Source organism: Cavia porcellus, unplaced genomic scaffold (genome assembly GCF_034190915.1).
Source record: "Cavia porcellus strain 051 isolate PalLab524CR breed Dunkin Hartley unplaced genomic scaffold, mCavPor4.1 scaffold_17, whole genome shotgun sequence".
In the NCBI taxonomy this organism is placed as follows: Eukaryota; Metazoa; Chordata; class Mammalia; order Rodentia; family Caviidae; genus Cavia; species Cavia porcellus.
In genome coordinates, this window is record NW_026947500.1 from 18,399,018 (window position 1) to 18,422,712 (window position 23,695).

At 59.9% G+C, this 23,695-nt stretch overlaps 1 protein-coding gene across 2 annotated transcripts in view; it reads right to left on the minus strand.

Moving 5' to 3' along the window:
• Positions 1-3,987: 3,987 nt before the first annotated feature.
• Phf2 (PHD finger protein 2) overlaps positions 3,988-23,695 on the minus strand; it is a 93,255-nt gene continuing 73,547 nt past the window's right edge. Inside the window, exons 6-22 of one of the 2 annotated variants that reach the window (XM_063227318.1) lie at positions 21,998-22,184; positions 20,857-21,019; positions 19,880-19,967; positions 19,326-19,432; positions 18,829-18,920; positions 17,938-18,027; positions 17,154-17,522; positions 16,158-16,277; positions 15,774-15,889; positions 14,540-14,718; positions 14,358-14,428; positions 13,556-13,716; positions 9,686-9,960; positions 8,069-8,164; positions 7,437-7,546; positions 6,583-6,967; positions 3,988-5,893 (exon numbers count right to left, since the gene is read on the minus strand). In XM_063227318.1, coding sequence (XP_063083388.1) covers positions 5,805-5,893; positions 6,583-6,967; positions 7,437-7,546; positions 8,069-8,164; positions 9,686-9,960; positions 13,556-13,716; positions 14,358-14,428; positions 14,540-14,718; positions 15,774-15,889; positions 16,158-16,277; positions 17,154-17,522; positions 17,938-18,027; positions 18,829-18,920; positions 19,326-19,432; positions 19,880-19,967; positions 20,857-21,019; positions 21,998-22,184 — 2,698 coding nt within the window. In that variant the 3' untranslated portion in view covers positions 3,988-5,804. Of the gene's footprint in view, positions 5,894-6,582; positions 6,968-7,436; positions 7,547-8,068; positions 8,165-9,685; positions 9,961-13,555; positions 13,720-14,357; positions 14,429-14,539; positions 14,719-15,773; positions 15,890-16,157; positions 16,278-17,153; positions 17,523-17,937; positions 18,028-18,828; positions 18,921-19,325; positions 19,433-19,879; positions 19,968-20,856; positions 21,020-21,997; positions 22,185-23,695 lie in introns of both variants that reach the window. The other variant, XM_063227317.1, reaches the window with a different exon arrangement.

Consider the following 23,695-nt stretch of genomic DNA (forward strand, 5'->3'; position numbering starts at 1 on the left):
GAATTCCTGCCTAAATTATAAAAAGGAGTCTGAAAACCGGAAATGAGACAATGTTTAATTAAGCACTGGTTCAGCCAAACACCCAGCTTGGGTTTGAGCCCAGCCCAGGCCACAACCTGGAAGCCCAGGTGCAGTGTCCACGTGGCCCGAGGCCTGTGCTCCTCTAGATGCTCCTGGGTACCTGGCTCTGTCCTGCTTGCAAAGCTGAAGGGACAGAGAGAGGAGCATGGGGGACCCTTCCTCTGCCCTGGAAGGAGAGGTCCTCGTCTGCAGGAGAAAAGCCCAGAGAGGAGAGATCACTTGCCCAGGATCACACAGTGAGCTGGGTCAGCAGAGGAGGCTGGGAGGGGATGCTGGGGCTCAGAGAGGAGGTGGCCCTGGAGCTCTTCTGTGTGACCCTGGCCCTCATTCTGTAGGCCATTGCTGAGCTACACAGCCTGACAGGGTGATGGCCTCCTCAGGGCCCAAGAGGACGAGGCAGCTTACTCTGAGCTCACCAGCTCCCAACCTCCTCTCTACACCTACTGTCTCCCGGTGCTCCCTTAGCAAGCTCTCCTGCCCCAGGGCCTTTGCACAGGCTGCTCTCCTTACCAAACATGCTTCCCTGAGGACTCTGCTTTGTGACTGTCCCACTGAGAGGCTTTTGAGCCCAGACTGGCTGAGATGTACCTGGCCAGGGTCCAGTCCTGTTCACTTCACAGCCCCGCTGTAGGGAGCATGGGAGAAGGTCAGACAGCCTGTGAAAGTGGGGTATGCTCTCAGGAAATGTGACCACATGGCTTGAGGACTCAGGAAATCCCTGTCCCCAGCCTTCTCATCACCAGGGTTGTCACTAAGGGGCCCCTCCCAGGAGACCTGGGACATAGCGTAGATCCTTACCTCAGGGCCTCCTCTTCCTCACCCTGGGCACTGGGCCCTCTCAGCTCTGCCTCCCACACCTCTCTGCCTCAGTGATAAGGGTGAGGAGACCCCAGCTGCTGAGGTCCATTCAGGCCCTGCCTCAGTGCAGCCATCTGCAAGCTGCCTGCTTGCTCATAGTGCTAAGTCTGGTCAGGCCAGGTCCAGGCAGGCTTGGGCAGGCAGGGAGCATGGAGTGCTGGGAGGTGGTAGGTGACAGAGCGCACCTCAGAGAAGCTCTGCACAGGTCCTCCATGGGCACAGTCCCTCATTGCAGCCATTTTCAGAAAGAGCACATGTGTCCCTGCCTCAGGGCCTTTGCACTTGCATTGCCACTCTTCTGGAAGGCCCTGAGAGCTGCCCCTTGGCCACCATCTGCAGGAGGGTCTCTCTCAATAGTCTCGAGGGGCCTAGAGCTGATTCATCTGTGCTTCAATCCAGCTCTCTGAGACTGACTGGCCTTGGTTTCCAGTGGGTAAAACAGACCAAGGAGGAGCTCCACAGGGCTGGGGACTAAACTGATCTGATTTGCATCTCCTCCACTCCGGCACTCACGATTTGATAGACTTATAATTTTACTTCCTGGTTTAGTGCCCCACCCCCATGTCCCCTGTAGCACAGCCCCAGGCTCTGAATAACCTTGGGCCGTATTGGGCTCAGTTCCTGGCCTTGCCCTGCCCCCTGGCGTTTATTCTAGGCATTACCCCATAGCCTCCCTGGCGGTGGGACTCTGCTAAACCCACATTCAGGGCTTGGCTCTGACCTTCAGGGGTCAGAGGAGCCAGGCACTGAGATATTATCTTGTGCAGCAAAGCCGAGCTCCCCAGTGGTCGTTGTGAGCAGGGTACATGACAAAGGCACGGGGGAGTCCTTGAACCTGCACACCCGACACTCTGTCTCCTATGAAGTGCAGACACCCCAGGGCCACTGCACCAGCACACCCAGGGTGGTTTCCTGGGCCCACTTCAGAGTAGTTCAGCCCCACTTGCTGAGCAGTCTGGGGTCTGGGGCCACCTCAGAAAGCACCTGCAAGTCCCACGGGCCACACTGCATCCCGGGCCAGGCCCCCTACACCTGCCCCGTGGCCCAGTGAGGGCTGACATCGCGGGAATCAGTCTGCTGGGGCAAGGTGTCCACGCCCCCCTCCTGTGGCTGTCACCCTGGTGAAGGCGGGCGGCGTCCTCACAGGAGCCCCCATGGCTGTGCTCAGAATGTCAGGGACAGCGGGGTGGAGTGGGGATGCACATGCAGGTGGCTTGCTAGTGCTGCCTGATCTGCTGCCGGGCTGAGGTCACTGCAGGAACAAACATCACAAGACCTGAGGTCAGCACGGAAGCCTGAGCAGCGGGTGGCTCTGCGGGTGGTTCAATGCCAAGTGGAAACTCCAGCCCCAGCCCTGTGCCCTGGGTCCCCAGTCAGCACAGTGGCCAGGACCAGCCACACACGGCACCTGCCACACAGGTGGAGAAATCTGCAACACTGGGTCCCACTCACAGACATGTCTGCATCACCCTGGTGTCGCATATAAGGACACCAGGGCCAGATGGACAGGCTGGGAGGCGGTGGAGGGCCTCGGGGCTGAGCCAGGGCGCCAGGACTGTGCCCTGCTGATGCCAGCATGCTGGGTTTGGGTCCTCCGGCATTAAGGGACCTCCAACATGGGGCCCCATCCTGGCCTGGACCTCAGGGGCCTGCTTCGGGTGGAGGAGAGGTTCCCGAGGGCCAGCATGGGAGCTCCAGAGGGAAGCAATGAAGCCTAGATGATGGAAAGGTCCATCCTCCCCTGGGTCTCCCAGGCTGCCCCGTGGAGGGAGGCATCGTGCATCGCCCTGTGCTGTGCTCACTGGCAGGGCTCCCCAAGCTCACTGGCAGGGCCTGCTGGCACTGACTACAAGGCAGGGTGGAGAGCCCAGTCAGGGAAGCACTTGGCCAGGGCCCCCGCCCGTGCCACTAGCACTTAGCAGGTCTCCTCCCAGGCCCGAAGACACATGGGCCACCAGGGACGCAGTGAGATCCAGCATCCACAAGGGCCATGCGGCTCGGCTGGTGGGGTGCAGGTGGGGGATGGAGCCCAGGCCCTGGAGATGCTGCGGAGCTGTGCAGGGCCTCATACCCCTGATAATCCTCCCCCTGCTAGCCTGAGGGGGCTTCCAGGGAAGGGCCTGGAGGGACTGCAGAGAAGCCCACAGCTGGGCACTGTCTCCCAGTGGCAATGGGGACTCTCAGGGGAGCCCAGGGCAGTCACCTTCAGGGGTCTGGGCGTGACAGTGTCCTGCAGAGGCTGAGGCTGCAGTGTGGGCCCCAGGCACCACCTGGTGGCAGCGCTAGGCCCCAGCCCTCACCCCTAGCCCCAGGCCAGGAAGGGGTCCCTTCTGGGCCCAGCCACAAGGTTCAGGATGGGAGCCTCCATCAGAGCCTCGAGAAGGACACAGCTCAGTGAGGGGGGGACCTGCCCCTTGGCACACTGCTGGCGAGTGGCAGATAATGAATTGCACCTGTGTGGCCAGCCGTCCCATGCCAACAGGGACCTCTAACTCTGTTTGTCTGCCTGCATACCAGAGGTAGGCTTGGCCAAACTCCCCAAGCCCCAGCTCCTTTCCTGGAATTCTCCCCTCAGGAGACTGCATGAGGGGCTGGGACCCCCCAGAGACCTGCTCAGCAAGGGGTCACTGGTGAGGCTTGGCCACTCCCAGTCTCTGGAGTCCTGGATCCCAGCCCCAGCAGAGCAGCACTGCCTGAGCAGCCTGATCATTCTCAGGGCTGTTCTGGTTATCACCCCGGTATAGGTACAGACAGACAGAACTGGGGCTCACCACCAAGGGGCCCTGCGGTAGGATCCCTCCTTGCCCTCCTGTACTTCATCCAGGTGGCTATTTCTGTATGGAGACAAACCCCAAGCCCATGGAGTACCCCACCCATACGCACAGGACCTGGAACCCCAGGCTGAGGCACAGAGCCCGGCTCTCCAAGGCCCTTGCGCACACTCCTGCTAGCTGCAGTCCCGGGCTTTAGCTTAGCAGGGAGCCCAGCCACCCCTGAAATCCAGCCCCCCCCCCCCGCCACCATAGTGCAGAAATGACACAGACATGGTTCTGTACAAAACCTGAAATATTTTTTACTTTTTAAAACTTTGGTCTAAGTTGCCTCAGACCTCATGGACTCAATACAAGAGTAATATGAATTGGGAAATAAAACACTTTAAAGCCACGATAAACTTTGTTAGAAATGTACATGTTGCCAAAATAATAATAAAATTAAAAAGAGAGAAGAGAGAGAGGGAGAGAGAACGGCTTGCCGCCCGGGTTAGATTATATAAATGCTGACAAGGACAGGCCAAGGGGACTGAGGACGCCCGTTCCGATCTGATCCGAGAGGCCCAGGCCGGGAGCCCCGAGTCCTCCTGCTGGGGCGGGAGTGGGGCTCCGCCGCTGCCTCTCCGAGTACAGGACGCCCGGGCGATGGGTGTATAAACAAAGCTCATAAGAAATGTACAAATATAAAAAGCTACAAACATTAATAAATTACAGCATCACAAAACACAGAAACACTTCACAAGGTGCTAGTAAAATAACTGTCTCCCAACCCCCTCGTCATACAAGAAGGGCAACAAAGAGCTGGTTTCAAAGTTGAAGATTCGTCTTCAAAACGTGTCTGAAATAGAGCTTTTGTGTCCTGTTTGCCTCTGTGAAGACAAGAGTGTAAGGCCGCGCGACGCCGCTTGTTTTTCAGGCAATTCCTCGTTCCTCAAAGGAAAACAACAGTGAGGGCGATAACGAAGGCGAGAAGGGAAAGGAAAAAAGAGCGCTGAACCCGACTGCCCGGCAGAGTCGGCAAAAAACTCGTATAAAGGGAATGAAGGCTCTATAGAAAGAAATTCCTAAAGATACTTTCGCTCTTATAAAAAAGAAGTCATTTAAAAAGCTATTTACACGCTACATTCTATGAAAAATATGCTTCAGGAAGTACATCTAAAATTAAAATACAGGATTGCCTGAGAAACAATGCAGCCCCTCCGTGTCGGCGGGCAGACGCGCCGGCTGTCTGTCCGTCCGTCGTCTGGGTAGAGCGCGGGAACAGAGAGGTGCCTTCTGCGCCCTCCAGAGCTGCCGCCTGCCCAGGGGTCCTGGGTGGCGAGAAGTGCTTCTCGGGGTGCAGCCTGCAGAGCCAGGCCGGGCCCCGCTTCGTGGCTTAGCCTGGGCCCCCGGGCCCCAAGAGGTGGCTGAGCCCTTGTCCTTCCCTGGGGACCCCGACGCAGCCCCCGCACCTGGCAGCATGCCAACCCAGCTACTGGTCCTAGCTGCCCCAAAGAAATGACCCTGGGTGTCGGGGTGTGACACCGCCATCTGGGCTGCCGCCTCCCACCGGGGCGCGGGGTGGCGGACTTCTCCTGGCGGCCAGGTGCTCCTGGAAAGAGCCTGGAAGGTCTCCACAAAAATCCTGCTTGCTCTTCCTCACTTGCCCGCTGTGTTCTTTGCCTTTTTTTAAGCCTCTGGAGGCTACCAGCCTGTGGCCAGCTCAAACTCTGGGGCCCGTGAGCATTGGCTCACTCCTCCTTCCTCGAAGAACTCGCGCTCCCAGAAGAGCTGCAGAAGCCCTGAAATCACACCCACATTCTCAGGTGGCTGGAGGCTGTCCTGAAACTGGAATGGTCCTCATCCTGGCAGGGCAACTTTCCCGGAACTGGTCACTCCAAGCAACTGGAGAAAGGACGTCCACATTCAAAACGAGGGCCCCATGCTAGGCTTGCTCTGCCTGCTCAAGAGACAGACGCTGGTTTGTGGGAGGTGATGGCTGAGGGGGCGAGGCCATCCCTGGGTGAGGCAGCTCCCGCCCTCCCTCCCTGGGGCTGATGTTTTGCGAGGCTCCGGGGTCCCGAGCAGAGCAGCAGGGTCCTGGCACTCCAGACTTTACAGGAGCAGTTTCCCGTTTCGATGGATTTTCAGAATCCTCCCGAGCCTCTGCTTGGCGGTAGCCATGCCCTTTTTCGTGCGTTTTCCTAAGCGGGGAGGCGAAGGGGACACAGGAGGAGGAAAAGCATGAGGACGGAGCAGGTGGGAGGCAGCCTCCACAGACGAGGCAGCTGGCGCCCTGCGCCCTACACACGGCCCTGACACAGCGTCCAGTGCAGCCATGGCGAGCAGTGAGGGCGTGACCAGGGCGGGAGGCCACCTGGGCCAGGGCCCTGGGAACAGGCCGTCTCAAGCCACTTTCGCAGCTATGGTGCGTCCCTTCCAGTGGCCCATGGGTCCAGGCCAGACTGCAGGAGCCCCACATATGGCAGGATTGGTAGACAGTGCGGTACCACGATACCACGGGAGCTGGCCGGCGGTGGCACCCTAACCCACATGGAGGGGCTGGTGACTGCAACCAGCCTGGCTCGACTCCGGAGCTCCCATTCTAGCCCTGGTGGACAGCTGGCCTTACCCGCACTCTGCAGCAGACCCCAGGGCGGAGGGCCTAAGCCTAAGCCTCGGGAACCAGAGATCGGTCCTCTGGCCCCAGTCTGACTGTGTCACTCAGCAGTGGCCTTCCTTTCTGTGGGCAGGCCAGGCCTGAGCAGGCTGCAGGCGCCTGGCATGGCCTTGGGGCTTTGGGAGCTAACTCTGACCCCAGCACCCGCAGTCCTGGGACCAGAGTCCGGGAGCCTGAGTGCTGAGGGGTGGCGGGGGCAGCAGGGCGGGGTACCTTTGGCGGCGGCGCTGTTGTTGGGTGAGGATGCGGAGGGCCGCCTCTGTGTGAGAAAGACCCCGGGGGCCATCGGTTGGGCTGCTCGGCCGGCCTGGGCCCCCGAGAAGGCGCCAGCCACTGTGTACTCGTGGTCAGCCAGGCTGCTGCTGTGTGACTCGGGTAGGGGCTCCGGCGAGCTGCTCTCCTGCGAGGCCTGGCTGCTTGCTGTGCTGGCGGAGGCCGGCGTGGCGGAGGCCGGCGTGGTGGAGACCAAGGTGGTGCTGGCGGAGACAGAGGCGGAGGCGGAGACGGAGGTGGAGGCAGCAGTGGTGGGTGGAGAGGCGGCGGAGGCAGCTGGAGGCTTCCTCTTCGTGCTCTTCTTCTTCCTGCTCTTCTGTTCCTCCTGTGACAAAGCAGGGCCCCTTACCCTCCAGGTAGCTCAGATGCCCCTGGGGCCACACCCAGGCTCAAACCTACACTAGGAGAAGGCCGACTTGAGGCCCAGAGGCCTCACCTATTCAGGGGTGGCGCAGACAGGCCCCAGTACCCCACATCCGGCAGCCACACCCACAGTTTTGAGCATCAGAGACCTGGGCTGGAGCCAGGGCACCTTCGGATACACGACTGTACCAGCATGCACTGCCCACGTGGCTCGGTACAGGGGACCCTCTCTGCACCTCAGGACGGCATGGAGAGCCCCTGGGTGCCCCCTGCACCAGGGCATATCCAGCCTCACTACAGGGTCTTGGCCACCAATCCCTACCTCCCACCCCAGCTGCTCACTGATCACATGTCCCTGGGGGTCTGGGCACAGATAGGGATGGAGGGAGCCTGAACCAAGTGGGCCCCCACCTCACTGAGCCCCTCCTCACCTGCTGGGACAGCTTGGCTGCGGCAGCTGCCAGCCCAGTCTCAATGGAGGCCACTCGGGTCCCCTCTCGCACAGGCCTGTCCTGTCTCGGCACTGATGGCCCGACCCTTGCTGCGGAAGAGAAGGGCCAATACCTCAGCCTCTGGGCCAGCTGGGGCCCCCTCCTGGCTCTAGCACCCCAGCCCTTGGGTCTGGGGCCCCTGAGCACCATGGTCACAGTGTGGGAAGCCACCGAGGGTCAGTGCCACTGGAGTTTCTGTGGGATACTGGCTGGGAGACCCAGCAAGCTTGGTGTAGGGGAGGGCACAGGGAAGGTGGGCAAAGCCCTGCCCAGCCATCCACCCTGACAGGTGTCCCTTGGCCACCACACTGCAGCCACTAGGTACCAAGATGCCCCTCCCAGAATGACCTATTGTGGAGGCAGATGCCAGAGCAGAGCCAGCCCTAGGACATCCTGGACCAACACAGCAGAGCCTTCTCTCATGCAGGAGGCAGCTGACCACCCCCACCCCAACCCTAGACAGGCTGTCCAGGACACAGGCCAGGACAGGACAGGGCTGGGTCCTCAGAGGCCAGGGACACAGACAAAGACACGACAGTCTGCATCATGCCCCGGGGGCTGCCACACACTACCTGTTGGGCTGTAGGGAGCATCATCAGAGCCTTTCCTCTTCTTTGACCGTGATTTGAAGACAGGGTTGTCTTCGTCAGACTCCAGGGAGGGGTAAACTGAGGGAAGAGAAAGAATGGCAGGGCCCCTGAGCCCCGACACAGCTCGGGGCAGGGCAGAATGGCTGGAAGATGCTGCTGCCCAGAGGACCCAGGTCACCCTCAGGCTAGCCACGCCAGAGAGCTGCCTGCCGTGAGAAGGCCTCAAGTGTGGGAACCGGCACCCAAGGACCTCCAGACGAGCATCACCTGCTCCACCAGCGGGGCTAACTCAGGAGGGTCCCTCGCCTTTCCCAACTTAGCCCAGCAGCTGTGCCCGGAGCCTGAGGGCAGGCAGGCTCCGAGCCTCCCTGGGGAGAGGCACCCAGGCCAGCACCCGGACCTGCCCAGTGCATCTCGGAACAGTGGATGGGTGGCTGGTTTGCCTGGCAACCCCCAAGTCTTGGTGAGGAGCCCCCAGAACCCATGACGCTGGAAATGGCCGCTGTGGGGCCTTGTACTCCTCACACCCTTGGAGCGCACAAAGCACACATGTTGGCTTGGCTGTGGGTGCACCTGCCAAAAGCAGCCGAGGCCCATGACGAGCCCCCATCTGCCCACCGGATGTCAAACCTGCAGCCACTGGGAGGCCACAGGGAAGGCCATGCACTCAGCCAAGGCACGCCCAGCCCCAGAATGGTGGCCTGTGCCAGCACACTGTGCCAAAGGGACGGTCCCAGGTAGCAAGGAGCCCCTCCAGAGCCCACTACAGGGGAGCCAGGGCCGTGGCCCATGCCGAACTGACTGCCTGGCATGGGGGTGGCCACCAGAGCCTCAGTTTCTCCATCTTACACAAGATGGATGTAGTGCTCTCAAAGCCCTCACTGCAAAGTGGTCACGTGGAAGCCTGCCTGGCAAGACCTCAGCAAGGAAAATGCCCAGTGCCCCATCAGCCAGCCAATGCTCTCCGGGAATACAGCCAAGGAGGAGAAGGAAGAGGAGGAGGAGGAGGAGGAGGAGGAGGAGGAGGAGGAGGATGAGGAGGAGGAGGAGGACACAGGTCCCCACAGAGCCCCGCACAATACATTCACAGCAGGGCTGCTCACCACAGCCGGAAGGTCCACGCCCAGACAGGTAGCTCAGACAGGATGTGGCACCCCCCAGCCCCCCACCTCGTGGCAGCACAGCATCAGCCTTGCAAAGGAGAGAGACGCCCACACAGGTTGCAGCGCAGCAGGACCTGGAGGCCACTGCGCCGACTGACTAAAACGGCTCTTTCAAGACCCTTTCGTATGATGTGCCCACAGAAGGCAAACCCGTGGAGACCCAGCAACAGCCAGGGAGAGTGGGAGGAGTGACGGTGGAGGGAACTGGCTTGCTGTTAGGAGATGGGAGCTCACTGTGATGGCTGCACCCCTGCAGATGCCACAGACCACCAAGCTGCACTTCTGCAGGGCAGGTGTTTAGAGTGTGTGCGTGACAGCTCAGAGTTAAATGGGGCCCAGCTTCTGGGGCCCCCGGGATGCCTTTCCAGCAGAGTTGTCCTGCCTGCTGTGGACGCACCGGCCCCCTCCAGGCCCTCCCAGCAGCGGGGACCCTCACCGTAGTCCGAGTCCTTGAAGCAGGCGTCCAGGTGGTCCTGCTCCTCCTCATAGTCCTCCAGGTCCACGCTGTTCTTGGCGGCCCGCTTCAGCAGCCGCTTGCCCGCACTCTTGCTGCCGCCCCCATTCTTCCGGGCGCCATGGGCTGCCAGTGCGCTTCCCTTGGCCTGGCCGGTGCCCCACGTGGTCTGCAGGCAGGAGTCAGAGGCCTGCAGGTTGGCCATGGACAGCATTCCCTGAATGGCTTCCTGTGTGCTGGGGGAGGCCGGGGGCTGGCTAGGAACACAGAGACACAGGCACTCAGCCGTGGCCCTCGGCCGACTGCGTAGGAAACACGGGCATGGTCCTCCACCCATGGCCCACAGCACGGGGCACTTGGACAGATCATGTGCCACAGCCAACAGCCCACGGCTGCACCCTGAAGCTACCAGCCTGGGGCACCAGGGCCATCACAGGGCCCACAGCCCAAGTGCTCAGGCAGAGGTGAGGAAGGGCGAATGGCTTACCACGGAAAAGGCTACCACCTACCCAGCCCCACTCCAGGGAGAGCTGAGGCCTTGGGAGAGGAGTGGCTCATGGAGCACAGGAGGATGGCAGAAGGGGAAGGTACAGGTCACGCCCACACACACACTGGGCTCTCCTGCCTTACAGCTGACCCCCCCCTGCACCCCTGCCAGCTCTGTGCACCTTGGAGCCACCCTATGCTGAGCCTCTTCTCCTCACTCTCAGTACCCTTCCATTTGCCATCCTGAAAAGCAGGGCAAAGCCCTCCCCTCCCACGGCATATCCTGCCCCCGGGAACCCGTGTCTTCTCTCTACAGCCCCACACACATTGGCACCACGTCTGCATTTCCACCTGTGCCACACCCACACCTTACCTACACCTCCACCCCGTTCATACCTACACCCACCGCCGTACCCACATCTGCATCTATACCTGCACTTGCACAGCTGTCCCTGGGGGCAGCCAAGCCAACGGGGGCAGTGCTGGGGCCCAGGCTCATGGCACTCTGAGGGTCCCAAAGCCTCAGAAGGGCCTTTCCTGCATTTGCATCTCACCTAGACAGGCACAGCTGCACTTCAACTCAGCCCAAGCGCCCCAGCTCTGGTAGCCTCTACAGACTCCTAGGTTTTCTCCTCCCACCTCACCTTCCAGGCCTCTGTCACCTTCCACCTCCAGGAGTGCTGCCCAGGGGTCTCAGCCTGGTTCTGGCCATGTCCTTCCTCATCCCCTCCCTGTGCCTGTGCTCATACCTCCTCCTGGTCACACTGGTGGTTCCTTTGCTTCAGGAATCAGCTTCTAAAACTGGGCTTGGAAGAGGTGGGTGATCACTCACTGGAGTGACTGCGGTCACCACTGTCACTCCACAGAGCTACACTGTGGACGATGCTGGAAGGCCAGGTCCCAGAGTCCTGGGAAGCCTCCCACATGGGGGCCTGTCCTACTCCAGCCCGCACCACCACAGCCAGGACCTGCCCAAGACCTGCCCAGACAGTGTTAAGATTGCCAAGTCTGTGCTCTGACCAGATTCAAAGCCGAGGGTCCTCATGCTTCCGGAACAGCCCACGACTCTTCCCCAAGCGCCATGTGGGCACCCTGCAGTGTTTCCTTCTAGTCCTCACCCTTGCCCATCACACTGCAGCCTGCTATGCGGCCCCAGCTGGCCAAATGACCCCCCCAGGCTACGCCACATGCAGGTCCAGGTGGACCTGTCACTGCACCTTGTGCCTGTGGGCACAGACTAGAGGCACACAGACCTCCCACTGTCCCCCACCCCCACGTTCTAAGCTTGTTTCTCCTGAGATTTCTGCATCTGAGTCACCCTCTCTCCAGGCACCCAACCCCCTACCCCTTGTCCAATGGAGCAAGGTCAGCGCCACTGGGAGAAGAGGGCGGCTGGGGAGGTGGTGCAGAACAAGTCCAGCACCGGCTCCCAGTGCCCCTGTATGTGTGAAGAGGCTTCTGCACCCTGAGAGGGACATACATGAGGCAAAAAGGAAGAGGCTGGGGCAGTGGTGGGCAGGCTAAGATGCCCAGGCAGCAGCCCCGCCAGGGTCCTGGATAAGCCACTGCTCAGAACCAAGAGGAGCCCTGACAGCCTGCCAGAGGACAGGGAGAGGGGGCAGCCCCTGGGGGCAGCCAGGCCAATGGGGACAGTGCTGGGACCCAGGCCCATGGCACTCTGAGGGTCCTGCAGCCTCAGAAGGACCTTTCCCGAGCGTGGGGAGGTCAGGATGGCCATGTCTCCACAGCACTCCATGAAAGCCAGCTCGTTGGCCAGAGCCACCGAAATGGAAAATCGTAGGTGGTCAGGCAGCCCCGAGCTCCTGGATCCTGTCCAGCACCATCCAAGCGGTCTGGGCCATGGCACCAGGGGACAGGCTGCCCTCACAGGGCTACAGCTGTGCTGTCCTCTCTGAGCAGACCCAGGCCACCAGCAAGTACCCCCAGCTCGCTGTCCTCTGTGAAGCAAGCTCTGCCCTACAGCCCACAAAGGCCACTGGCAGTGGGCAGGGCTGCCAGGACACCCAGCCACACGAGTCCCAAATGGGTGGCGGGTCCTCACCCAGGCCATGTGAGGATCCTGGAGGGTGGGACCCCATGCCTAGCCAGTCTTTCTGTCCACGCAGTTTTAAGAGAATCAGTGAGCGAAGTTTAACCAGTCAATGTGGAAAATAATACTTTAATCCTCCAATTATCATACCAAAGTCCTCTCCTTTCCCCCCAGCGGTAAACACTAAGCAAACCATCCACAAGAAATTAACATATTTCCAAACAGTCAGTTCTTAAAACAGAGCAAATGGACCATCAAAAACTGACCTGCCGCTCCAAATGGGAGACACAGGGAGGAACTGCCCAGGGCGGGCCAAGGGGCCCACAAGCATGCGCGCGCTGCCCTGAGACCACTAGGCTGCTCCTCTCATGCCACCCTGCTGCCTTCAGGGCTGGGCATGGACCCTGCTGGCACCTCTGTGCAGCACCCGCCAGATAGCACCCAGGGGGCTGCAGGCCTCTCAGTGAAGGTCATGGGGACCCAGGAACTGGCAGGGGGCGCTTCAGACCCTGAGATCAGTCAACCAAGGTGACAGCTTGTGCAAACGTCCTCCCAGAAGTACACGGCTCACAGGGCACCAGCCCACCGACAGTTGGGAGTGGGTGCACAGCCAGGTGTCACCCCCGGACACAGGTGTCTCACATCTCTACAGCAAGGACCAATGAGAAACTACCTCACATGGGGTGGAAATCTGCACCCCCACGGCACTGTGGCCCCCACTAGCCATGCTCCACACGCATTACAAGAAAGCATCCATGGCCAACTGGCTGTGAACATAATACTGCATTGCAAACCAGCAATTTGTGAAATAAAATACAGCCAACTCCTTTCGCCAAGTTCTTTTCAATCAAGCCCTTAATCTGCCTGGTGGAACCCTCCACGGTCTAAGAACAGGCCAACCCTCGGCCTCTCCGGCCCCAAGCAGCCTGCACCCAGCCACTCCAAGGTCTCTAGGGCTGATGTGATGGGGGGACCTCAGCTGCTGGGGGTGGGGTGACTCCCTCCCAAGCCTCCTGGTCTCACAGCATCTGCAGCTTCTCTCTGTACTGGGGAAAACTGAAGCTCGGAAAAATTAGGCAGCTCCCCTGCAGCCTGCAGCTGTGAAGAGGCAGAGACTGGGCTAGGAGCGCCGGTCAGGGGTACAGAGCAAGTTCCACGGTTTCCACGGGAAGAAACAATGGTGAAGCGTGTCAGTGTGAGTGACAACACATGGAGCCCAGTGGCATGGGTTGGGCACTTGAGAGGGGACCATCCTGGCCCTCTCAAGGGCAAAGCCGACCTCCCGAAGAAGAGGCTCTGCCCACCAGGATGCACACCTGTTGGGGTTGTACTCGAGCGCCCCGACCTCCTCGCTGGCCTGCAGCAGGTCCAGGATGCCCGCTGCGGAGCTCCCGCTTTCCTTCTTGACTTTGGCGTTGCGACTAGGCTTGGAGTCGGTGTCGATGTGCAGGGAGCCCTCATCAGAGGAGTCATCGCTCTGCTGGGCAAGGGACAGGGCAACCGGTCAGGGCAGGGGCTCGGGAGGAGAAGGGGGGAGGGACTGCTTTCCCCTTGGGGAGAAAAGTCCGTTTCACACAGTTTTTTAAGCGCCTTGCTCTGAGGAACTGGGCTGGAATCTGAGTGGATGTCACGGCCTCCCCCAGGCCTCCGAGCCCCAGAGGAGGGTGCTCGCTCATGCTGCCTTGCTGCATCACAGGAAGTCCGTTCCAGGATGCCCTCCCCTGGGGCACCCCCACCTCGTACCCAGAGTCCTGGGGCTGCCAGCGTGTGACACGGGGAGTGGGGCAGCATCCGCAGCCCCCAGGATCCTAGCCCTGGCATGCAGCAGCCTCAGATCTCAATAAATACTGGATCTGATCCAGGGGCCACGGCCCCACCTCCCTGGACGTGGCCATAGAGGGACCTTCACGTAGGAGCCCGTGCAGCAGGTGAGTCTGGCTGCACGGGCCTCCCTCAGCCCCGGTGTCCAACAGCCTGGGCAGGCGTTCCCTCCTGCTCTGCCAAGCCTGCATCTGTGCCCAGCCAGGCAAGCCTTGGCGAGAAGGATGCCCCTCATCACCCTGATGAGCTGGGGAGTCACCAGGCTGTGGCCTCAGCAACACGCGGCAGCTGGCTTACCTTGTACACCGCTGAGTCCAGCTTTGGCTTCGTGACGGGCGTGGGAAGCACCTCCTTCTTGTCCAACAAGACTGTAAGCGAAGCAGACACGAGTCCGCTGGAGGCTTGGGCAGCACCAACCATACCAAGGCTCATGGAGCCAGGCAGGACACTGACCCCCACCCAGGCCTCCCCACACTCACAGGACAAGTCCCTTTTTGGGGTGTTCTTCTTCCTCCTGATGGGAAACTCGTCGATCTTGAGCTCCCCATCGTCAGACACGTACTCGTACTCATCCCGCACGGGCTTGGCCTTGTCCTCCTTGAAGTTCTGCAAGGCCCCGAACACACCAGGGCTGGTCGGGGGCCTGAGAGCTTTGCAGCTGGGGCAGCAGAAGAGAGCGGTCAGCAGGGGTCCACACACCACTTCCCACACCCCAGTGCACATCATACAGGGGCTGTGGGCCGCTGGGTCACCTACCCCTGGGCAGGGAAAACCCAGCCTGTCCTCCCCATGCTGTGTCCCACAGGAGTGTGGCCCTGACACGCAGCTCACTCCTCTGGGCAGGGGAAGTGCTCAGGCCTGTGTCCCCCAAACCGCCCCGGACTCCTGGGACAAGCACGGGCCTGCTGTAGGCCTGTTCAAGAGACCCAGACATGTGTGGAGATTGGCTTCACACAGGACCCCAAGACTTCTGGATAGCTTTCTCTCAACAGTGGGGTCAGCGGGCCGAGGCAGAGATGCCTGTGCTTCAAACTGACCCAGATGCAGTTCCGAGCAAGCAGACACCGATGGGTGGACACCGTGCAGGGGCTCAGTCGCCTCCATTGCCCTGAGAGTGTGCCAAAGACTGCATGTGCATGGCATGCCGGTAGGGTGTGTGATGTCTGCACGGTGTATGACAGGGATGTGGTGTGTCTGCGTGTGTACATGCGTGTGAGGTGGCATGTGTGATGTATGCGTGTGGTATATTTATGAGGATGCATACAGGCACATACGGCACACGTGTGGCACAGGTATACGATGTGTGTCTATGTGTTGTGGGTGCATGTGAGGTGTGTAAACGTGTAAAGGAAGCAACCTAAATGTGTTTGCATGTGACATGGTACATACATCTGACATGTTACACAGGTTGTCAGATAAAGTGTGCGTGTGTCATGCACGTACTCTGCTGGAACATGATGCAGGAGTGTGGTGTGTGGGGAACACACCCATGTGATGTACGAGGCCTGCACGGTGTGATCTGTGCATGCCGTAGGCAGCCCACAGAGTGGGTGCTGTGTGCGCAATGTGGAGCATGCGTGGTGTAGAGTGTGGGAGGTGGGCTCTGCATGGTGTGGGTATGTGGTGTGTATGTGTGGAACAGGCTGTGGGCCCGTGCATATGGCTTGCATGTGACACAGGGTGGTCCCCCCTGCTACCCGGCCCTGCACTCACCCCAGCAGCTTCTTGTTGGAGAAGGAGAAGGAGAACTTGTCCTTGTTTCCAGCCAGGGGTGACCTCTCCAGCTTCTGCTCCTCCTCCATCTTCAGCAAGGAGTCTGGTTTGCTGTTCTGAAAGCAAGACAGGTCTGTCCCTGAGCCAGCGGGGCCGCCCAGGGAGAGCGGTGCTCGGCCTTAGGGGTTGCCGAGCCCCAGCCTGCAGCTTCCCCAGCCACACAGCACAAGCACAGTCCCCGAGAGTGACAGGCTTGACCTCGTGCACCCAGCTCCTGCCCAGGCACCCCTCGTGGCCACCTCCTGGTGACTGGCAGATGGGTGCCTGCATGAGCCTTTACACACATGCGTGCATGCACAGGCTCACACTGCTGCTCACACTCACCTTGTACTTCCACTTGGCCTCAGACTTGCTCTTAGTTTGCTCGCGGATTTCCAACCTCTCCACGTCATTCTGCGTATGGACGGCATCCTTGTTAGGAACACTCAAGACACTCTTCGGGGCCTAAAAAACAGCCATTGTGACCCTAAGGCAGATGTGGAGGGTAGCGGGGCTCCCTCTGGTAACAGTACAAAAGTGTGGGTCCTCTTGTTGGCCCACGATCAGATCACCCATTAATCCGTCCCCTCCCCCCTACATTTATCATCCAGCCCTGCATCTTGCCGGTCACCCATCCCTTCATCCACCCAATCCCTCATCCATGCATTCATGCCCTCATCCTTGCTTAATCTGGCCACTCACCCCAGCATTTACCTCCTCATTACCCACCCATTCATCTCGCCATCCATCCATCCATCCATCCACCCGTCTATTCACCCCCTCCTTTGTTCACCCATTCTTCCACCTGTTCATTCATCCATTCCCCATCCATCCATCCACACCTGCCCTGAGAGAGGATACCAGCACACCCTCCTGCAGACCTGGGAGAAAATCAGAAGCAGGTCACAGCCTCCCCCAAGGAGCTCAGATTCAGTGGTAACAGGTCTCAGGGGCCCTGACCTGAGACCTTCTCATCAGAGTGGGGCTGGTTTGGATCCTCTCTTTCCCTGGATACCAGGGCTTCTCTGTGCCACCAATACCCCTGCTGGCCTTAGCCCCAGGGACAGCTTTCTGTTCCTGGAAAACTAGGTTGGGTCACTCCTTCATGGAAGACCACTCTGGCCCCTCTATGGGGCGGCCCACCTGGACGTGGCCCCGCCACAGCCCAAACCCCTGATCTGCCTCCCTGTACGGGTCTCTTTCACCCCAGAGCTACTGGGGCACTGATGAGACCCCTCTGCACCCTCCCCACCCAGCTTTAGACTCCTGCAGAGGGTGAGGGCACACAGCAAGGGATACAGTGCCGTGGCTGAGACAGAGGCGGGTGGAGCCATGGCCCACCTTGCCCTTTTTGGGTGGCTCCATCTTGGTCAGCGCCTCCTTGGTGTGCGCCTCGAGCAGGTCCAGGTCGGGGATGGTGGGCGAGGCTGCCTCCCGGCACTTCTTCCCTTTCTTCTTGCTGCCATCCTTGAGCTTCAGCGTTTTGGGGGGCTTGGGGGGCTTGGGAGATTTCGGGGGCTTGGGGATTTTGGACGGCTTAGGCATCTTCACAGTCTTGGGAGTCTTTTTTTTGGACACTTTCTCCAGGAGGGATCGAGGTGGAGTGGCCTCGATGGGAGACGGGGGTTCCTCTTTCTCCTGCTCCCCGTCACAGACCTCATCTGAGGAGGCAATGGTATTCACTTCTGGCCGGACGGTTTTGGAGGCATTCTGGGCAGGGAAAGGACAGGGTCACATGGGCACAGCTGGAGGGTCCCACGCCCGGACTCAGGGGCACCCCACACACCAGGTAGGGAGCCAGCTTAGCAAAGCACACGCCCCACAGCCTGTGGCAATATCATACGCCATCGTCCAACACACATCCTGCCCATGACACATGACACACTCACACGGCCCCACGGCCCCAAGACACACTCAGCCACCCAGATCATCAGCCCTTGGGCTCCACTGAGCACAGGAGGCTGCAGGGCCCTTCTGGCTGGAGGTGCTGGGATCTGAGGGGCTGGGCTTGGGTCTCTTCCTGAGACCCATCTGAGCGAGCCGTGTGGGCACAGCTCAGGGTCACGCTCAGCCCAGGTCCGGCAAGGCCCTGGCCAGCCCGCTGTCCTCCCAGGGTATGGCCTACCTCGCTGAGCCTGATCTCCTTGGCCAGGTCCTTGATGAGCTGTGATGGCCTGAAGTGCTCGGGGAGCTCGTCTTCATGCTCTGCCAGTGCCTGTGGGATGGCAGGGGTCATCAGGCACCAACCCGGGCATCCACAACCCCCAGACTCCCCACTCCATCCCATTGAGCTGCTCTCCACCTGCCCGAACAAGAATGGGGTGAGGGGTCATTCCAAAGGAGGCTGACAGTCCGGGGGGCAGGCTATGAGGTAGATTTGTGCCACCCCTACTTCCCAGCTGGGCAGCAAAGGTGGGCAGCTCAGGACAGCCCTGGAGAGCTCTGGCACCTCCCCTTCACGTCACCCAGGGCTCCCTGCCAACATCAGGGTCCCACGGGCTCTGCTGACCAGGAGAGGTCCTCCGCCCTTGGCTGCCGTTGGCAGGGTGCTGTGCAAGCATCCCAGCAGGAGACAACATCCCCAGGGCACCTGAAGATCGGCCTGCCCTCCCCTCCCTTGCAGCTAGCTTCCCATGGAGAGAAGGGAATGAGGGCACCAGCACCACAGGGTCACTGCGAGGACAGCGGCTCAGAGCAGGTGGTCGCACAGCTCCTGAGCAGGAGTGTTCCAGAGCCCTTGGTCTGGCTCCGGATGCCTGGCCCGGGGTGGCCTTAGCCTCCTCCATGTTCACTCGGTGCTGTCCCCCACACCATGTGCTGGAGAGGGGCACCCTGACACAGCCCTCGCCCAGTCAGTGTCCACGGACCTGTGGGTCCCTGGCAGGCAGGGACCTGTGGGCTAGGCAGCTCTGTGTGCAAGGGCAGATGGGGCTCGGCCCCATCGCCCTCTGAGCAGATCACACTGGGCCCCACTCCGTCACCTACTCCCCCCAGGAACGCGCCGCCTGCTCCCCACCTGCTTCTTTGTCCATGACCTGAAAGCACCATTGAGAACCTTAGCTCCTTGGACTAAGTGAGGGGGCAGCTGTTTCCCAGACTTGTGTGACCCTGGGGAGAAGACAGGGTTAGCTCAGAGGTGCCCAGCCCACAGACAGCCTGGGGACCCGTAGGTTCTGCCTTCCACCTGCCCAACTGCCAACGGTTCCTCTTGGAACCCTGCTAGGCCTCTGCTGTCCCACCCGCAGCTGGCCCACTGGGGCCCTGGTGTAGGAGGCCTGGCCTCTCCCCTTCCCCGCTCCCAGCCTGGCCTTAGCAAGGGCCCACATTGGCATCAGGCTGGGAGCTATATGCTGTGCCCACAGGCCTTCCCCGAGCACCCGATGCCTCCCTCTCCCCACCTCAGGCTGCACCCTGTGGGGCCAGGCCACATGACTGAGGCACCCAGCCTGGGAGAATGGACCTGGTTCTGGGGCTGACCTGGCATCCTGCCCCGTGGCCCAAAGTCACCAGTACCTTTGAATGCCTCCAGCAGATGCTTCCCCATGTACCAACATGCAGTTTCAAAGTTGGGAAACTGAGTCAAGCTTCCCAGTTTCAATCTTCTTTCCACTTCATATGCCCTGGAAGCCACAGCACAAACCATCAGTTCATGGAGCCCCAAGCAGGCCACACCCACTCAGACCACCTCTCCGCACTGCCTGGCCCAGGGACACGAAGCACCCTGCGGTGGAAGCTGCAGGCTGCAGCTATTGGAGCTCAGCAAAGCCCAGGAAAGGGGGCAGCAGTCTTCAGCGACCCAGTCACCACACAGCTCTCCAGCCCCAGCCCTCAGGGGCATTGTGAGACCACAGTCCTTCCCAGCCTGCCCCACAGCATGAGGTGACCCTGGACACAGATAGCGGTGCCAGGGCTGCCCACAGGTTAGGCCCGTCCAGGACTTGTGCTGGGACCCATTACACTAACTTCGCTGGGGTACCCTGCCCAGCAGGACCCCGGGAACTGACAACACTGTGGACACTACCTCATCTGCATCTCCACCCCTCAGGCTGTGCAGGAAATGTCCCTACCTCATCTGCATCTCCACACTCAGGCTGTGCAGGAAATGTCCCGAGAAGGCCAAGCAGTCCACGGGAGTAAGCGTGGCATAAATCCAGCCTGGGAGAAACAGACAGGGACAGGCCCACTTGCCATGTCCATCTCACACGCACCCAACCAGGCTCTGCTGACCAGTGAGGGGCCCCTGGCCTTGGCCCCACCCTCTGGGAGGGCTGCCAGGAGACTGTGTCTGAAGCGGTGTAGATGGTTTAATCCAGCCTTGTGCCACTCAGACAGGGAAACTGAGGCTCAAGGGCAGCACCCAGACTAAGAAGGTGCATCTGAGCCCCAGGCCACCACATGCAGGGCAGGAGGGGACAGAGCTAGGGCCGTCACCATCCCTGGCATCTACAGTTTGTCCCTCAGTTATCTAGAGGGACAGAGTCATAGCCAGACTCCCAGAAAACCACAGAGCTTCCCACAATAACAATGAGGAAGCCGAGGCGGGAAGAAGGGCCCAGCCAGGACTATAAAGGTAACAAGGACCGAGAGACTGAGGAATCAGCTGAACTCTGAGGACTTCTGCAGATCCTTATTTAAAACAGAAAAAAAAAGAAAAGAAGAAATATACATAACCAATTAAAAATCTGAACAATGACTGGCTATTTAAAGGTAATGTGGGGTGCTCATTTTTAAAGATGGGACAGGAAGTTTTTCAGAGAGCGGACTCTGCCACTGCAGCAAGGGAGCCCTGGGGCTTACTCGCTTGCCCTGGCACCAAACATCCCCCATCCGCAATTGCTGCCCTCTCCTGCGGCCACCTTTGCCCTCTGCAATGGCCCAGCTACACTGACACCTTGGGCCAAGCCACAGCCCCTGTGCCAGGGGCCTGACCGTGGGGGCTGGGCCCTGGGGCTGCAGGGGACTGGCCAGCCCAGGTGTCCACCAGACTGCAGATCCTTCTGTGGGGACCCGGGCAGGACACAGCATGGGGCGGAGGGCCACCCACCTGAGGGGATGAAGAGGGTCTGGCCCTGCTTCACCGTGCACTTGTAGCATTTGTCCACCTGGTCAGCAAAGAACATCTCGCTGTGATTTGCAGCCGACCGCCAGCGCTCATACAGGGAGATGTTGGCCGATGCCGGTCTGATGAGATAGAAGATCTTCTCGCCCTGCCGAGAGAGCCATTGGCAAAGCTGCAATGCCAGGGATGCGGGGTGGGCTAACTCTGGGCTGGGGACGCTGGAGTGGGGGTCAGGGCACAGTCTGTCTGGTGCTGGGAACAATGAAACTCGGTACTGGGGCTCCTGGGAGGCCTGGTGATGGGGCTCAAGCCAGGCAGCACCCTGTCCAGGCCCATTCCAGCCGCAACACCGCTCTGCAATTCAGAAGTCTGCAGGCTGGGAAGGCTCTGGGCACAGGAGCCCAGCATGGTTGGGCTGCACCTCTAGGCCCCAGACACTATGAACGGCGTACATGTGCCCAGGGAGAAAGAAGCCCACACCTGGCCATGCAACGAGTCCTAGGTAGCTTTGCTCTTGAGAGGTGCCAGGCTCATGGGCTTGATTAAAAGACGGCTGCTTTTCCTTCCCCAGGCAGCTCTCAAGGCCCCAGGTACAACCCTGCACCCACAGCCATGGTGCCCTCATCCTCCTGCACTGGGGTAAAGGTGGCTCAGGTGGGCTCAGGGGCAGGGTTGGCCCCCAAGCCCAGCACCCCAGCTCTAGCCCTCACTGATCTGGAGAAATCCAGTCTGTGGCTGGTTGAATACAAAGCGTAAGGTTCCTGATACCATCTGCACCCCATTTTTCTCTGGCTTCCCTCTCTTCTTCCTCAGTAGCCTGCCCCTTATCCCTCTGTGCAGCTTGCCTGCCCCTGCCCACTCAGTGGCTTCACTGTGGATCCCAACTCTGGCTGACCCCTTTACCAGAAGTCAACCTTCTACGAGCCCTTGTCTTGCCGCTGTTAAGAAGCTTCAACCCCGTGCATGTCACTGGTCCCAGATGCACCCTTGCCCTCTGCCCTTGGATCAGATACGATGGTGTCCCTCCTGCGGCTAATCCTGGTCACTGAGGGCCCGGAGGAATGGTAGTCTTGCGGACAGGCCACGGGCTGTCAAAGGCAAGATGCGCCCTGCAGACCATGCCCACCTTAAGCACATGATACCAGGCAGAGGCACCACCAGAGTCGATATGGAAGTCAGTGTAGCTGTCCTTCACACAGATCAGGCAGTACTTGGTCACTTTGGGCTTGGCCAGCAGCGCATCATCAGGCCAATAGTTTTCTACCCAAGACAGTTTCTTCACAATGTCAGGCGGTTCCACAAAGCTGGACATTCTGGGGACAAGACAAGAAGCCTGGTCAGTGGTGAGAAGGCCTGACCTCCTAGGGTGGCAAAGGTGTTGTGGCACATGTCCCACACTCTACTGCCCGCAAGTCATGGGGCATTGGGCCCCTCATAGATACGACCAGAGGGCAGGCTGAGTGCAGCCTCGAGCTGGTCTCCACCACCTCACAAAGCTGAGGAAAAGGCATGAGACCTGAGCTCCTTTCCAAGGAGCTGCAAAGCGGCTCCAGCAGTAAACCCTTCTTGCGTACGACCCATGCATCTCCTGGTGCCACCTAAGGAAAGGCCATAGCCCTCCGTGGCAGACAGCAGGCAGCCTGTGACTCCCACACCGGTCACTGTCAAATCCAGCTGACTCAATTAAGGTGGAGAGAGCTGAAGGCAGTCTAGGACAAACTCAATATCCCTGTCCAAGCAGCCCAGTACCTAAAAAGCTGTCCCTGCATCGATCGAACACGTCACACTCAGCAACAGCTGCGGGTGACATTTCAGCCTCTGCAGAATCAGGCTGTGGACCTGTGCTGCCTTGGGCCACACGAGGGTCCCGCATGCCTCCACTGCCCTGGCTGGAACTTCCATGGTGTCCTTCCTGTCACCATCTTCATTTCCCTCAGAGGCCACGTCCTCAGACAGAGCTCTGTGCAGTGAATCCTCGTCATCTGATGTTACCTCGACTCCTCTTTATATATAACTGGACCTCCCTGGGCTGCCAACCAGGCTCAGCCCCCTCCATGTCACTCAACCCACAGACCACTTCCTGTGAGACAACTGCGACACCCGCTGTGCCTGGACCGTGCTGAGGTGCCGCTGAGACCCCCCTTCAACACAGCATGACCCCCTGGACCTTGTGCCTACCTAATACAAACCCGTAAACTAAAATTCCTTGCAGGAAACCTGTCTGGGCAATTCACTGCCTGCTGCCCTCTCTCTCTCCCTGTACAAGGTCCCTGGCCTCCTGCGTGTGCCCTCCAGGCTCATCACAGTCACCTTGTGACCTTCACCTGTCTCCCTCCTAATCAGCAGAGGAGAGCTCCACCTTAAACCAGGCCTGGCAACCTCAGTCACAAACCCTCACCTTCAATGCCCTCCACGTGAGGTCCCCAGGGCAATGTCACCCTCGGGGGAGGTCCCCTGCCAGTAGGAGAGGGCCCTTGAAGTCCAGTTCCAGCCGGGCCCATTTTGCACCCAGTATAGCAATGGGGCCCACTCTCCCTCTGGTGGACCCCTGGATGTCCTTTCCCGGCTTGGCCTGGAACTCAGGGCCATGCCAGCCCCTCTGCACTGGAGAGGACCCAAATGCCTCTGTGAGCACCAAGGTCATCATGCGTGACGGGAGCACATCGGTGTGTACCCCTCATGCTGGACCCGCTGCACAGTGGACACCTGGCATGGGGCCCAACCTTCACAGTCTGGCTGACGTCTGGGGCGGACTTACTGAAGAGCAGAAGGCTGCCCTGCCTCCCTTGGGTGGTACAAAACGGTTCTCAGAGCTCGCTCGGGT